The sequence below is a fragment of the Thalassophryne amazonica genome, chromosome 12 (assembly GCF_902500255.1).
Source record: "Thalassophryne amazonica chromosome 12, fThaAma1.1, whole genome shotgun sequence".
Taxonomy (NCBI): Eukaryota; Metazoa; Chordata; class Actinopteri; order Batrachoidiformes; family Batrachoididae; genus Thalassophryne; species Thalassophryne amazonica.
The window spans coordinates 34,060,696-34,076,953 of NC_047114.1; the positions used below are offsets into that span (position 1 = coordinate 34,060,696).

Genomic DNA, 16,258 nt, shown 5'->3' on the forward strand with positions numbered 1-16,258 from the left:
GGACATATTTTCTCAACGTGACTACATTAATTGGAAAAAAGCACACTATAAAGACAGCAGCTTTTACAAACAGGCAGCAAGCATCTCACACTCCAGGGCTGTGGTCATGTGGCAGGAGTACTAGCTCCAGTCAGAGATAGAGGAAAATATTGTCCATCTGCTGGTTCATACTCAAGTAGAAAAGAACAGATACATTAAAATCATGGCAAAGTAAGTCACTTTCTCGCATTTAGTGAACTTGCTCTGCATGAGCACAATCACGGGGATATGGATGAGGAGGGACTCTTTTCTTGGCTCATTGATTACACTCAAAAAAGATTCTAAACTCACAGATATCACAAAATTAATCCCGGAAATGTCAAATATGCTTATTTTCCACATTGACCCACATGCTCACCCCTCTCAGCAGATCAATGCTGCATCCAAGGTTGTTATTTTGGCCCATCAGAGAGACAACAAAAAATCTTGACATGAATAAATTTGTGTCAGAATTTGCTAAGGTTAGCTGCAAACTGGCCCTGTAAATAGTGTCTGGGTAAACATCTAGTTTCTTCCCTAATGACTGCACATCTCCTATTGTTATATGTTCTGTAATTCTACATTATTAATGTTTACCTTAGTTTGTTAGCTGTCACCTGCAGTCTGCATGTTCTTGTGTTCTGCGTTTAGTTACAGGGGAAAAACGTTTCAAGATGTTGTGCATGTTATATTTTATGTCGATTGAGAGCTTCTTTTTTGTCCCGTCCCCCCCCCCCCCCCCCCCCCAAAAAAAAAATCCAAAACAGCACAAATGCCCACCCAAGCTTGGTATCCTGATAACGCCTCTGTCAACGTTACGTATTTACGGAAGAATTGATCACTGAGGGGAAGGCTGTATGCTAGGAATACTGCTTAAAACCTCTTACCACCCATTGGGTGGTAAGAGGTTAATAAAACCCCCTTGCTATTTCGGGAAGGGGGCTTGCAGCCAAAACAAGGGAGTGCAGCACCCCTATTTCCTGGTTTAGAAAAACCCTTGTCAATAATAAAAAGTACACAGCAACAAAAATCCTAAATTAAAGAGTTAATAATACAGAAAAAGGTACAACTTGTACTCTACTGCGGCTTTTACTCAGGAGCAACTTAAATGTGGGTTTTTCCTTTTCAGGAGGGATTATTTTAACAGATGTGACTTATACAACAGAAAACAGTAAATCCTCTGTATGGATGTGATTTCTAAATGATTAATGCAATATTTTTGTTGATCCCTTGATCTATAAATGTAAAAGACAATAATTTGCAAGCTGATAACAATGTATTAAAAATGTCAAATGATGTGAGAGTCTTTAAATTGTCACTTTGTTTTCAACAGTATGTGCGCAGCTGCATCATGCTCAGCCGGATGCCCAACTTGATGCTGATGACAAAAGATGACCTGTATTCTCAGCTGCCCATGGACAACTTCACCATGCCATCTTATGCAAGACGAATATCCACAGCAACACCATATATGAATGGAGAAACGCCCACCAAGTGTCTGTGGACTATCAATGGAACGCTGAGGATTAGGATACTGTGTGCCACCTACGTCAATGTCAACATCAGAGATATTGACAAGGTACACAGTTCTTAAGAAGCTTAGCACTACTGCACCAGCTTGTAACTTGGATGTTGGATATCTTTCTTCATTTCATTCTGTCAGAATTACACTGAAGCATCTCTTCTCTCAATGGGTTACTTTAGCAATTTATTGTTCTGTGGCTGTTCTAGATCTATGTCAGGACTGGAATATACCACGGTGGGGAGCAGCTGTGTGACAATGTCAACACCCAGCGTGTGCCCTGCTCCAACCCAAGGTATCACACAATGACATTTTGTATTTTTGACAATGCTGCCATTTGGGTTTGTAATAAAAAATTACTAAATTTTGGAAATTCCCTTTCCTTTTCATTCCAGGTGGAACGAGTGGCTCAACTATGACATGTACATTCCAGATATCCCACGCGCTGCCCGGCTCTGCCTTTCTATCTGTTCTGTCAAAGGCAGAAAGGGAGCAAAAGAGGTTAGCAGAAGATAGAATGAACAGTATCGAAGATACAATTCTGAGATGAAACTTATAGTGTATTAAATGGTATAATTAATCAGTAAGGTATTTATTGTAGACTTTGCTGTCTGTTCTATAGCCCCAAGCTGTTTCTTTTATAATTATTTTGCATGCACATCATCTTCCTGGTATGTTCCTGTAGGAGCACTGTCCCTTAGCCTGGGGCAACATCAACCTGTTTGACTACACTCACACACTTGTAGCAGGAAAGATGGCTCTGAACCTGTGGTCTGTCCCACATGGCCTGGAGGATTTGCTCAATCCTATCGGGGTCACTGGCTCTAACCCCAACAAGGTGAAAACAAACAACACCTTTGGTCATTGTCACAATACTCACACATTTGTTTTGATTATAGTAATATCTTCTATTTTTTTTCCCCAAAATAAACAAACAATGTGATGGAGAATTGTAAATGTGAGCAGACATCCTCCTATATTCTGTAATGGCCGTTTCATTTTTTAATCTCAAAAATAGATGTTGACAAACAAATTCATTTAAGAAAAGGAAAAAGGATAATAACACCAGTATGTTATGTGGTACAGTTTCAGACTACATTTTGTTCTAAGATATCACACCGAATACTGCATTTGGCTGTGGTAGCAAATCTGTGTGGTTCCTCTCATGTCGTGTGCAACGTAGCTGAACTTGAAACCACCATCACAAGCTGTCTTATACTACTGACCTTTGCGATGATTGAAACAAATACTGTCTGAAATGGAGGTCCCAGTGTTGTATAAGGTAGTTGTGTCACACGATGTGGTGTTTTGTAAAATCCTGCTTTATCAGGGTGTAGATAATTCCAAAATCAATTTCATATAAGTAGTTTACAGTCAATTGTAAGACAAGAATGTATAGTATCGGTACATACTCTTTCTCTTTGAAAGAAGACGTCATGTTGATTGGATAGCTTGAGTTTACTAGTCTAGACATTCAGTGCAAAGACTTACTCGTACTAAGCCATTTAGGATGAGCGTGCAATTGGCATGCTGAGTGCAGGAATGTCCACCAGAGCTGTTGCCCGTTCATTTCTCTCCTTGAAAACTTGCGACATCTGTGGCATTGTGCTGACATCTGTGGCATTGATCAAAACAAAAGTGTTCCATTTATATTTTTGTTCAGTGTATTTCTTTTGGTGGAGGATGAGTAACAAAATTGTTTAGTTGTTAATATTTCTTTCATGTGCAGTCTAAGTAAATGATAGAACATCAGATACATGAGGTCTTGAAATAGATTTTTTTGATGTAAACATGAACATGACTTCTATTATTAGGTTCAGGTAGATTTGTGTTGCAGTAACAGAGAGCATCCAATTTATTAAACATGTAGGACAACACTGACATACATACAAAGACCTGACACAGACATGAAAGCGCTCAGAGCCACACTAGACCACAGCCTGGCAACCACCTAAAATGGTGCCAAATTTGATGATGTGTTCATCTGAATAATAGCGGCTGGAACAAATCTGTTCCTCCAGTGCTTTGTTGTGCACTTCGGGACTATAAACCGGTGTGAATGGTAATTTATAATAGACTTAGTGATCCTCTGTAGCTGCCTGGTAAACAGAGACTCAAGGCCAAGCTAGGATTCCCCAATCAGCTTCCCTGACCATTTCATAGTCTGCATCAGTTTGTTTCTCTCCTTCACCGACAAAGCACCATACCATCACACCAAAGAATAAGATGGAACTCATTAAATAAAAGATCCATAAAACAATTGCATAATGGTTTTTATCAATGTTAAAATATCACCGCTTTCTTAAACAAAACAACCACCGATGCCGTTTTTTTGCATACAGCTTCACAATTGGTCTCAAAGTTAAGTTGACAAGCTAATGTAGTCCCAAGGTTATATGATTATATGATTTATATGAACTTGTATGATTGCACAACTTCTACCTTCTGACGATTGATGACTGTGGCCTCAAGTATACTTTTTTTTTTCTGAAATCCACAATCATATCTTTAAAATGTTCAGCTGAAGGTAAGCTTCTTTACACCACCTGACAAAGTGATCAAGAACAGGTCCAAGACTGGTTTCATTATCCTGCAATAAACTAACAATTACAGAGTCATCTGCATATTTTAAAATTGTTCTGTTCTCATGCATACTTTGACACATATTTGTGGACAGGATAAAAAGCAAGGGGGACAAAACACACCCTTGTGGTGAACCAGTCAATGACACTACTTGGTTAGATAAAACACCATTAAATCTGACTCGCTGTGTCCACTCAGTTAAAAAGTCAAGAATCCAGCAAGCCAGATTATTACTTGAATTAAATTGATCTAAAAGCCTACGGGTTAAAATATGTGGCTGGATTGTATCAAAAGTAGAAGAAAAATCAATGGCCAAGTGGTTAATGCGCTTGGTTTCAGTTCAGAAGGCTCTGGGTTCAAATCCCACCCCTGCCACATTTCTCCATGTAATGTGGAGTTGCGTCAGGAAGGGCATCCGGCGTAAATTTTGTGCCAATTCAACATGCAGATCCACCTTGGATTTGCCGTGGCGAGCAGGGAGCAGCCGAAGGGACTTACTAGCATGACATCCATTCCCCTCCAAGTGTTTAAAAAGCAGGTTAAGAGAGGTGAGTGTGGCATATTATGACATACCTCACCTCTTAAATGGACATTACCATAGTATAGTAATTATCTCTGTAATGTACGGTATGGGTGGCTATACACTGCACTAGTGGCAGCCATTTTTGCCGTCTTCTCGCACCTTTCCTAAACACAATTTGTCAAAATATGGCACAGCACTGGCTCTCGACTCCAGATAGTTCAGTGCTCAATTTGCCAAAAGCCACGATTATTATTGTTTCATTTTATGATAATGAAGAGCAAAAAACATATTTAATAGTTTCAGGTTTTCTGTTGGTTACCAATAGCAAGCCCTGAAATGTTTTGTTTGAAATGTCACTTTAAGATGAAATAACATACATTTTTCAGATATTTGGCAAGCTGGAGTTTTCTGCTGACTTTAGTTTTACGATGTACTCTTACAAAGCTGAAGACCTACACTCAACAAAAATATAAACGCAACACTTTTGGTTTTGCTCCCATTTTGTATGAGATGAACTCAAAGATCTAAAACTTTTTCCACATACACAATATCACCATTTCCCTCAAATATTGTTCACAAACCAGTCTAAATCTGTGATAGTGAGTACTTCTCCTTTGCTGAGATAATGCATCCCACCTCACAGGTGTGCCATATCAAGATGCTGATTAGACACCATGATTAGTGCACAGGTGTGCCTTAGACTGTCCACAATAAAAGGCCACTCTGAAAGGTGCAGTTTTGTTTTATTGGGGGGGGGGGGATACCAGTCAGTATCTGGTGTGACCACCATTTGCCTCATGCAGTGCAACACATCTCCTTCGCATAGAGTTGATCAGGTTGTCAATTGTGGCCTGTGGAATGTTGGTCCACTCCTCTTCAATGGCTGTGCGAAGTTGCTGGATATTGGCAGGAACTGGTACACGCTGTCGTATACGCCAGTCCAGAGCATCCCAATCATGCTCAATGGGTGACATGTCCGGTGATTATGCCGGCCATGCAGGAACTGGGACATTTTCAGCTTCCAAGAATTGTGTACAGATCCTTGCAACATGGGGCCGTGCATTATCCTGCTGCAACATGAGATGATGTTCTTGGATGTATGGCACAACAATGGGCCTCAGGATCTCGTCACGGTATCTCTTTGCATTCAAAATGCCATCAATAAAATGCACCTGTGTTCTTCGTCCATAACAGACGCCTGCCCATACCATAACCCCACCGCCACCATGGGCCACTCAATCCACAACATTGACATCAGAAAACCGCTCACCCACACAACGCCACACACGCTGTCTGCCATCTGCCCTGAACAGTGTGAACTGGGATTCATCCGTGAAGAGAACACCTCTCCAACGTGCCAAACACCAGCGAATGTGAGCATTTTCCCACTCAAGTCGGCTACGACGACGAACTGGAGTCAGGTCGAGACCCCGATGAGGACGACGAGCATGCAGATGAGCTTCCCTGAGATGGTTTCTGACAGTTTGTGCAGAAATTCTTTGGTTATGCAAACCGATTGTTTCAGCAGCTGTCCGAGTGGCTGGTCTCAGACGATCTTGGAGGTGAACATGCTGGATGTGGAGGTCCTGGGCTGGTGTGGTTACACGTGGTCTGCGGTTGTGAGGCTGGTTGGATGTACTGCCAAATTCTCTGAAACGCCTTTGGAGACGGCTTATGGTAGAGAAATGAACATTCAATACACGAGCGACAGCTCTGGTTGACATTCCTGCTGTCAGCATGCCAATTGCACGCTCCCTCAAATCTTGCGACATCTGTGGCATTGTGCTGTGTGATAAAACTGCACCTTTCAGAGTGGCCTTTATTGTGGGCAGTCTAAGGCACACCTGTGCACTAATCATGGTGTCTAATCAGCATCTTGATATGGCACACCTGTGAGGTGGGATGGATTATCTCAGCAAAGGAGAAGTGCTCACTATCACAGATTTAGACTGGTTTGTGAACAATATTTGAGGGAAATGGTGATATTGTGTATGTGGAAAAAGTTTTAGATCTTTGAGTTCATCTCATACAAAATGGGAGCAAAACCAAAAGTGTTGCATTTATATTTTTGTTCAGTGTACATCGAGCTGAACTTGGTTTAAGCAACAAAGCTGTTTATCTCACTTACAGTAACAAGTCATTGACCTTTTTGCCTTTTGACTGTAAATCCAATTTCCCTGATTGCAGTGAACTGGGCCTGAAACTGTTAGTCAGCCAGTCACTTAGTGGATCAACAGTTTGAATCACTTTAAGGGAAAAATGCCAAACTTTACTGGTTCAGTGTTCTGAATTAGTGTATTCTTACTTTTGTTTGTAGTAAATGAAAGTGTTTTTTCTGATTTTTTTTTTTTTTTTTTTTTTTAATAGACTAAACATTTAATCATAAAACTAAAAGGTAAAGTTTGGCTGCAGTGCCTCATTGAACTCTTTGAATGGGCTTTTCTCTTTGCCCATGCTGTGACCATGCAGGAGACCCCTTGTCTGGAGCTGGAGTTTGACCATTTCAGTTCACCAGTAAAGTTTCCTGATATGACCACCATTGAAGACCATGCAAACTGGATCATATCCAGAGAGCTTGGCTTTAATTACTGCCACACTGGTTTGGTAAGGTAGCACTCATTCATGCAGTGTCTCTTTGTAGTATTTCACATATCCTGGTTGTCATGTGATCTGACTCTCACATTCTCAGCAGATTGTTTACCACATAAAGAGCTGCTGTGTTTCATTTCTCACAGACCACAGTGACTCAGTGTCAATATTTCGCTCACACGCAGATGTTTTATGAGCATACATTCTGTGCTGTGTGTGGACACAGGTGTCATCCAAGTTTATTTTAAATTAATGTTTTGTGTAATAGAGTAACAGATTGGCACGTGACAACCCCCTGACGGACAGCGACAATGATCAGCTACGTCAGGTGTGTAACAGAGACCCACTGTCTGAGATCACTGAGCAGGAGAAAGACTTTTTGTGGAGGCACAGGTAATGTGCATATGTTCTAATATGATGAATTATGGATGTGGGATGGGATTTAAACATTCTGCATTTCATGCATCAGCCATTGGACTATGCACAAGTTGCTGAGCTAGTTTTATATATATATGTATATATACACTGTGTGTGTGTGTGTGTGTGTGTGTGTGTATAAAAATAAATACTTTCCTCAAACTGTTTCAGACATGATTGTGTGAATATGCCAGAGATCATTCCCAAGATCCTATTGGCTGTGAAATGGAACTCCAGAGATGAGGTTGCACAGGTAGGACAAGCTCGGGTTTCTGCTGCTGACCTGCATTTATTTTGAAGGACATCATTTTGTTTGGGAAATGGATATCTGCTTATCTTAGTTATATTTTTGCAACTCAGCTGATTATGTTGACAGTGCAAACTAACAAAGTATGGATTTTAAAAATTGTGCATATGCAAGTTGGGTGGGGGGGGGGGTGCCTGTCTGTATTGTGAGAGTGTTTTTTCTTTCCAGATGTACTGCCTTCTGAAGGACTGGCCAACTATCAAACCGGAACAAGCCATGGAATTGCTTGATTGCAACTTCCCGGATCCTATAGTCAGATTGTTTGCTGTGAAGTGCCTTGAGAAATACCTGTCCGATGACAAACTCTCTCAGTACCTCATTCAACTGGTTCAGGTGTGGTTAATCACAGTTTGGCCCTGAGACCTGTTGTGACATTACCTGATTCAAAGCCTGGTACAGTAGTGCATCATTTGTCTTTTTTTTGGTATTTTTGTGTTTAGGTTCTGAAATATGAGCAGTATCTTGATAACCCGTTGGCACGCTTCCTGCTGAAAAAGGCATTAACCAATCAGAGGATAGGACATTTTTTCTTCTGGCATTTAAAGTGAGTAACTTCTGTAGATTTTCATCAGGATAGTTTTAGCTATTGATATGCAGTGTGAAAGATTAAAACAAATGTTTGAATGTCACCTCGGTCTCAAATGCTATTAATGTAAGCAATAAAGCTAATAAGTTGGTGTTTTAGAATACTGTGTGTGACTGCAGTCATGCACACGTTTACCATCGCAACACAAAACTGCTTCATACTGCATTTGTGCAGGTCAGAGATGCACAACAAGACAGTTAGCCAGCGGTTTGGCCTGCTTCTGGAGTCGTACTGTCGGGCCTGCGGTATGTACCTGAAGCACCTGGGCAAACAGGTGGAGGCCATGGAGAAACTCATCAATCTCACCGACCTCCTCAAACAGGAGAAAAAAGATGAGGCACAGAAGGTAATCTTTGCAGTAATTTGATAACATCTATAATTAAATGACCATAGACGTTCCTGCATATAATACATGTTCTAAATATTCTTTGGTGAGTACTTCTTTGAGTATATATGTTATGTTTAAATGTAAAAGCACTTTGAAATGTGTAATCTGCACCAGAAAGTGCCAAACAAAACCTTTTTATTCATACTGTAGGTTTATTTTGAGGTTATGCTCAGTGTACTTGTATTCAGCAGCTTGGTTGACTCCTCCAGTTGGATAACATCAGTGTGTTATGAATGTATTCTCTTCTTAGGTTCAGATGAAGTTTCTGGTGGAGCAAATGAGAAGGCCGGACTACATGGATGCACTGCAAAGCTTCAGCTCCCCTCTGAATCCAGCGCATCAGCTGGGTAACCTCCGGTACATTAGCAGTCTCTCTCCTCTTTATTCTTGGTGTCAATGAGTGAAATAATGCCAACAACACATCACAATTGATTGTTTTGTTTGTAAGCACACTGAAGAAATAATTGCTGCTCTTGGAACACTCCCTCAGAAACTCCTGTCCATGTGACAAAGTTTAGATAAAATAATTACTGTTTACACGGCTTATAACTTCTTCCCCTGGCACGTCCATGTCTTTTATGTTTGTTTTAGCCTTGAGGAATGCAGAATGATGTCATCAGCGAAACGACCTCTCTGGCTTAACTGGGAAAACCCAGATATGATGTCAGAGCTGCTTTTTCAGAACAATGAAATCATCTTCAAGAATGGGGATGGTACGTTGTCTCTCTCTCTTGGTGTTCATCTGTTCTTGCTGTTTGTGTTTTGGTTTCTCTGTCCAGCTTGTCTCTTTGTGCACTTAGCATTAACTACTTAAAAAGAAAAAAGAAAATATGGAGTGCAGGACAGGTCCAGCAAAAGTGAAACCAAGCCAAGTTCATTGCTTCTTAGTGCTTGGTGACAGTACATAGAGAGAGTTAGTTAATTTATCCCAATCAGGCTCATGTGAAGCTGATCAAAAAAAAAAAAAAATCAATGTATACTTAAATAAAAGTTGTCATGCTATATACAGTAATGTTCAGAGTAATAGTAGTGCTGTGTGACTAAAAAGATTAATCCAGGTTTTGAGTATATTTCTTATTGTTACATGGGAAACAAGGTACCAGTAAATTCAGTAGATTCTCACAAATCCAACAAGACCAAGCATTCATGATATGCACACTCTTAAGGCTATGAAATTGGGCTATTAGTAAAAAAAAAAAGTAGAAAAGGGGGTGTTCACAGTAATAGTAGCATCTGCTGTTGACGCTACAAACTCAAAACTATTATGTTCAAAGTGCTTTTTTAGCAATCCTGTGAATCACTAAACTAGTATTTAGTTGTATAACCACAGTTTTTCATGATTTCTTCACATCTGCGGCATTAATTTTGTTGGTTTGGAACCAAGATTTTGCAGGTTTACTAGTGTGCTTGGGGTCATTGTCTTGTTGAAACACCCATTTCAAGGGCATGTCCTCTTCAGCATAAGGCAACATGACCTCTTCAAGTATTTTGATATATCCAAACTGATCCATGATACCTGGTATGCGATATATAGGTCCAACACCATAGTAGGAGAAACATGCCCATATCATGATGCTTGCACCACCATGCTTCACTGTCTTCACTGTGAACTGTGGCTTGAATTCACAGTTTGGGGGTCGTCTCACAAACTGTCTGCGGCCCTTGGACCCAAAAAGAACAATTTTACTCTCATCAGTCCACAAAATATTCCTCCATTTCTCTTTAGGCCAGTTGATTTGTTCTTTGGCAAATTGTAACCTCTTCTGCACGTCTTTTATTTAACAGAGGGACTTTGCGGGGGATTCTTGCAAATAAATTAGCTTCACACAGGCGTCTTCTAACTGTCACAGCACTTACAGGTAACTCCAGACTGTCTTTGATCATCCTGGAGCTGATCAATGGGTGAGCCTTTGCCATTCTGGTTATTCTTCTATCCATTTTGATGGTTGTTTTCCATTTTCTTCCACGCGTCTGTTTTTTTTTTTTTTTTTTCCATTTTAAAACATTGGAGATCATTGTAGATGAACAGCCTATAATTTTTTGCACCTGCGTGTAAGTCTTCCCTTCGCCAATCAACTTTTTAATCAAACTACGCTGTTCTTCTGAACAATGTCTTGAACGTTCCATTTTCCTCAGGCTTTCAAAGAGAAAAGCATGTTCAACAGGTGCTGCTTCATCCTTACATAGGGGACACCTGATTCATACCTGTTTGTTCCACAAAATTGACGAACTCACTGACTGAATGCCACACTGCTATTATTGTGAATGCCCCCTTTTCTACTTTTTTTTTTTTTACTAATAGCCCAATTTCATAGCCTTAAGCGTATGCATATCATGAGTGCTTGGTCTTGTTGGATTTGTGAGAATCTACTGAATCTACTTGTTTCCCATGTAACAATACGAAATATACTCAAAACCTGGATTAATCTTTTTAGTCACATAGCACTACTATTATTCTGAACACTACTCTGTGTGTGTGTGTGTGTGTGTGTGTGTGTGTGTGTGTGTGTGTGTGTGTGTGTGTGTATGTATATATATATATATATATATATATACGTGTGTGTGTATGTGTATATATATATATATATATATATATACACACACACACACACAGTGGGGTAAAAAAGTATTTAGTCAGCCCCTGATTGTGCAAGTTCTCCTACTTAGAAAGATGAGAGAGGTCTGTAATTTTCAGCATACGTACACTTCAACTATGAGAGACAAAATGAGAGGGGAAAAAAAAAATCCAGAAAATCACATTGTAGGATTTTTAAAGAATTCATTTGTAAATTGTGGTGGAAAATAAATATAATAAATATTTGGTCACCCACAAACAAGCAAGATTTCTGGCTCTCAGAAAAGCTTCTTTAAGAAGCTCTTCTGTCCTCCACCTGTTACCTGTATTAATGGCATCTGTTTGAACTTGTTATCTGTATAAAAGACACCTATCCACAGCCTCAAACAGTCAGACTCCAAACTGACAAAACAACGCCAAGACCAAAGAGCTGTTGAAGGACACCAGGAAGAAAATTGTAGATGTGCACCAAGCTGGGAAGAGTGAATCTACAATAGTCAAGCAGGTTGGTGTGAATAAATCAACTGTGGGAGCAATTGTAAGAAAATTGAAGACATACAAGACCATTGATAATCTCCCTCAATCTGGGGCTCCACGCGTGGGGTCAAAATGATCATGAGAACAGTGAACAAAACTCCCAGAACTACATGAATGGGACCTGATGAATGACCTGCAGAGAGCTGGAACCAAAATAACAAAGGCTACACACTATGTAGAGAGGGACTCAAATCCTGCAGTGCCAGGCGTGTCCCCCTGCTTAAGCCAGTACATGTCCATGCCCGTCTGAAGTTTGCCAGAGAGCATATGGATGATCCAGAAGAGGACTGGGAGAATATCATGTGGTCAGATGAAACCAAAATAGAACTTTTTAGTAAAAACTCAACTTGTCATTTTTGGAGGAAGAAGAATGCTGAGTTGCATCCCAAGAACACCATACCTACTGTGAAGCATGGGGGTGTAAACATCAAGCTTTGGGGCTGTTTTTCTGCAAAGGGGACAGGACGACTGATCTATGTTAAGGGAAGAATGAACGTGGCCACGTATCATGAGATGTTAAACCAAAACCTCCTTCCATCAGTGAGAGCATTGAAGATGCAACGTGGCTGGGTTTTCCAGCATGACAATGATCCCAAACACACCGCTCGGGCAATGAAGGAGTGGCTCCGTAAAAAGCATTTCAAGGTCCTGGAGTGGCCAAGCCAGTCTCCAGACCTCAATGCCATAGAAAATTTGTTGAGGGAGTTGAAAGTCCGTGTTGCCCAGCGACAGCCCCAAAACATCACTGCTCTAGAGGAGATCTGCAAGGAGGAATGGGCCAAAATACCAGCTACAGTGTGTGCAAACCTAGTGAAGACTTACAGGAAATGTTTGACCTCTGTCATTGCCAACAAAGATTATGTTACAAAGTATTGAGTATTGAGTAAGTATTGAGCTGAACTTTTATTATTGGCCAAATACTTATTTTCCACCATAATTTACAAATAAATTCTTTAAAAATCCTACAATGTGATTTCCTGGATTTTTTTTTTTCTCATTTTGTCTCTCGCAGTTGAAGTGTACCTATGATGAAAATTACAGACCTCTCTCATCTTTCTAAGTCGTAGAACTTGCACAATCAGGGACTGATTAAATACTTTTTGCCCCACTGTGTGTATGTGTGTGTGTGTGTGTGTGTATGTATATATATATATGTGTGTGTATGTATATATATATATATATATTATTATTATTTATCTTTTTTTTACATTTACACGAATAATTGATTAATAAAATAAGGTAACCCTTTATTCTCCCACAATGGGGAAATGAGCATTTTTGCAGCAGCAAGTGACAACAAAGTGAGAGAAAAGGTAAGAAAGAAAAAATACCACATTTCAGACACCTGTGAGACCCAATTAAGAGAGTGAGTTCACATAATATTACACATACAAGCACACGGTTATTGCACACAGTAATTAATTAAATAAAAAAAGTCATTATACAGTGAAAAAAAAAAAAAATCGATGACAGTTCATGTGTGCTGTGTTGTTTACTGGCACAGTGCTGGCTGCGCTGTCTGACACCAGCAGGAAGAAAAGACCTATGGTGTCTCTCTTTAACACACACTGGGTGGAGCAGCCAGTCACTGAAGGAACTGTTCAGTACTGTCAGAGTACCTGCATTGGGTGGTGCACACTCCTCTTATAATCTCATAATCAGTTTGTCCAGACTCCTTATGTCCACAGCAGGGATGCTGCTGCTCCAACAAACTACATCATAGAAAAAAGCGGATGCCAACATAGTACTGTAAAAAGTCTTCAGGTGTGCTCCCTGAACTCTAAAAAACCTAAGTCTCCTCAGCAGGTACAGCCTGCTCTGGCCCTTCTTATAGAGTGCACCTGTATTTTCTCTCCTGTATTATCTGGCCTGTATTGTCTGTTTGTTGTTTAAATGGACACCCAGGTGTTTGTAAGATGACTCCATCTCAATGTCCTTTCCCAACATGTTCACTGGTGCTGGAGTGTTTATTCCTGTGGAAATCCACCCCCAGCTCTTGAGTTTTTTTCCTGCATTTCCATAATCGAGTAATTATTTTGAGTAAAGTTGAAATTCTCTGATTTCATCTTCTTAAGTATGAATGTTTTTGGTTTCATTACTAATTTATTTGCTCCTTTCAGACTAAATATCAGTTGTGGACAAAACAAGACATTTAAGGACATTATCTTGGGTTTTGGGCGACATTGATTGACAATTTTTACAGTTTTCTAGCATTTTATCGACCAAACACCTAATCAGTTAATCAAGAAAGTACTCAACAGATTAATGGTTTCTGAAAACAATTGTTAGTTGCAGCTGTAGTGATAAGCCAAGGGTACCAGTGATTGACAGGTGCTCTAGCACTTGTGACTAATAATTTTCTCATGCACAGAAAAGTTAGATCAATTATTTTGAATCAGCATGTTTGTGTGAGTCACTGTGATACAGTGCATTCAGAAAGTATTCACAGTGCTTCACCTTTTCTACATTTTATGTTACAGCCCTATTCCAAAATGGATTAAATTAATTTGTCTACACACAGTACCCCATAATGACAATGTGAGATTTTTTTTTTTTTTTGCCTTTGGGGGGGGAGGGGGTGATGTGCTTCAATGAGTCAACCTTGAAGGTTGGCTCATTCAAGCACACGTGATTCAAATCCATCAGGTTTTTTCAAAAAAATAAAAAGGTCGGATACTTTTATAACAGACCTCGTATATAAGTATTCACAGCCTTTGTCATGAAGCTCAAAATAGAGCTCAGGTGCATCCTGTTTCCACTGATTATCTTTGAGATGTATCTACAGCTTAATTGGAGTCCACCTGAGGTAAATTCAGTTAATTCGATATGATTTGGAAAGGCAGACACCTTTCTCCATATAATGGCCTACAGTTGACAGTGCATGTCAGTGCATAAACCAAACATAAAGTCAACGGAATTGTTTGTAGACCTCTGAGACGGGATTGTCTTGAGGCACAAATCTGGGGAAGGGTACAGAAACATTTCTGCTGCTTTGAAGGTCCCAATGAGCACAGTGGCCTCCATCATCAATGGAAAAAGTTTGGATCCACCATGACTCTTCCTAGAGCTGGCCATCTGTCTAAACTGAGCGATCGGGTGAGAAGTGCTTTAGTCAGGGAGGTGACCAAGAACCCAATGGTCACTCTGTCAGAGCTCCAGCATTCCTTTGTGGAGAGACGAGAACCTTCCACAAGGACAACCGTCTCTGCATCAATCCACCAATCAGGCCTGTATGGTAGAGTAGCCAGATGGAAGCCACTCCTTAGTAAAAGGAACATGGCAGGCCACCCGGTGTTTGCCATAAGGCACCCGAAGGACTCTCAGACCATGAGAAACAAAATTCTCTGGTTTGATGAGACAGAGATTGAACTCTTTAGTGTGAATGCCAGGCATCATGTTTGGAGGAAACTAGGCACCATCCCTACAGTGAAGCATGGTGGTGGCAGCATCATACTGTGGGGATGTTTTTCAGCGGCAGGAACTGGGAGCTTAGTCAGGACTGAGGGAAAGATCAGTGCAGCAATGTACAGAAACATCCTGGATGAAAACCTGCTCCAGAGCGCTCTTGACCACATACTGAGGTAACTGTTCATCTTTCAGCAGGACAATGACCCTAAGCACACAGCCAAGATATAAAAAGAGTGGCTTCAGGACAACTCTCTGAATGTTCTTGAGTGGCCCAGCCAGACCCCATTCCTGGGTCCGATTGAACATCTCTGTAGAGATGTGAAAATGGCTGTGCATTGACGCTCCATGTCCAACCTAATGGAGCTTGAGGGGTGCTGCATAGAAGAACGGGCAAAACTACCCAAAGATCGGTGTGCCACACTTGTGGTGTCATATTCAAGAAGTCTTGAGGATATAATTGCTGCCAAAGGTGCATCAACAAAGTCTTGAGCAAACTGTGTGAATACGTACGTATATGGTATATCTTATTTTTTTATTTGTAATTGCAAAAAATTCAAAAACCTTTTTTCATGTTGTCATTATGGGGTGTTGTGAGTAGAATTTTGAGGGAAAAATTAATTTGCTCCATTTTGGCATAAGGCTGTAACATAAAATGTGGAAAAATTGAAGTGCTGTGAATACTTTCCGGACGTCAATATGGTTCAACTGTGAGCTCATTACCCCTGGCATTAAATTGTGTTTTTGTTGAATGATGCTTGACCACATGAAAGTGCAGGTTTAAATGTGCCTAGAACATATTGATGAG

At 40.3% G+C, this 16,258-nt stretch overlaps 1 protein-coding gene across 1 annotated transcript in view; it reads left to right on the forward strand.

Moving 5' to 3' along the window:
• Positions 1–16,258, forward strand: part of LOC117521502 (phosphatidylinositol 4,5-bisphosphate 3-kinase catalytic subunit alpha isoform) — a 59,145-nt gene that overhangs the window by 23,311 nt on the left and 19,576 nt on the right. The window contains exons 5-16 of the mRNA XM_034182816.1: positions 1,352–1,597; positions 1,750–1,835; positions 1,936–2,041; positions 2,226–2,378; positions 7,116–7,250; positions 7,504–7,628; positions 7,824–7,905; positions 8,128–8,292; positions 8,400–8,503; positions 8,720–8,891; positions 9,184–9,290; positions 9,525–9,646. Coding sequence (XP_034038707.1) covers positions 1,352–1,597; positions 1,750–1,835; positions 1,936–2,041; positions 2,226–2,378; positions 7,116–7,250; positions 7,504–7,628; positions 7,824–7,905; positions 8,128–8,292; positions 8,400–8,503; positions 8,720–8,891; positions 9,184–9,290; positions 9,525–9,646 — 1,603 coding nt within the window. The remainder of the gene's footprint in view (positions 1–1,351; positions 1,598–1,749; positions 1,836–1,935; positions 2,042–2,225; positions 2,379–7,115; positions 7,251–7,503; positions 7,629–7,823; positions 7,906–8,127; positions 8,293–8,399; positions 8,504–8,719; positions 8,892–9,183; positions 9,291–9,524; positions 9,647–16,258) is intronic.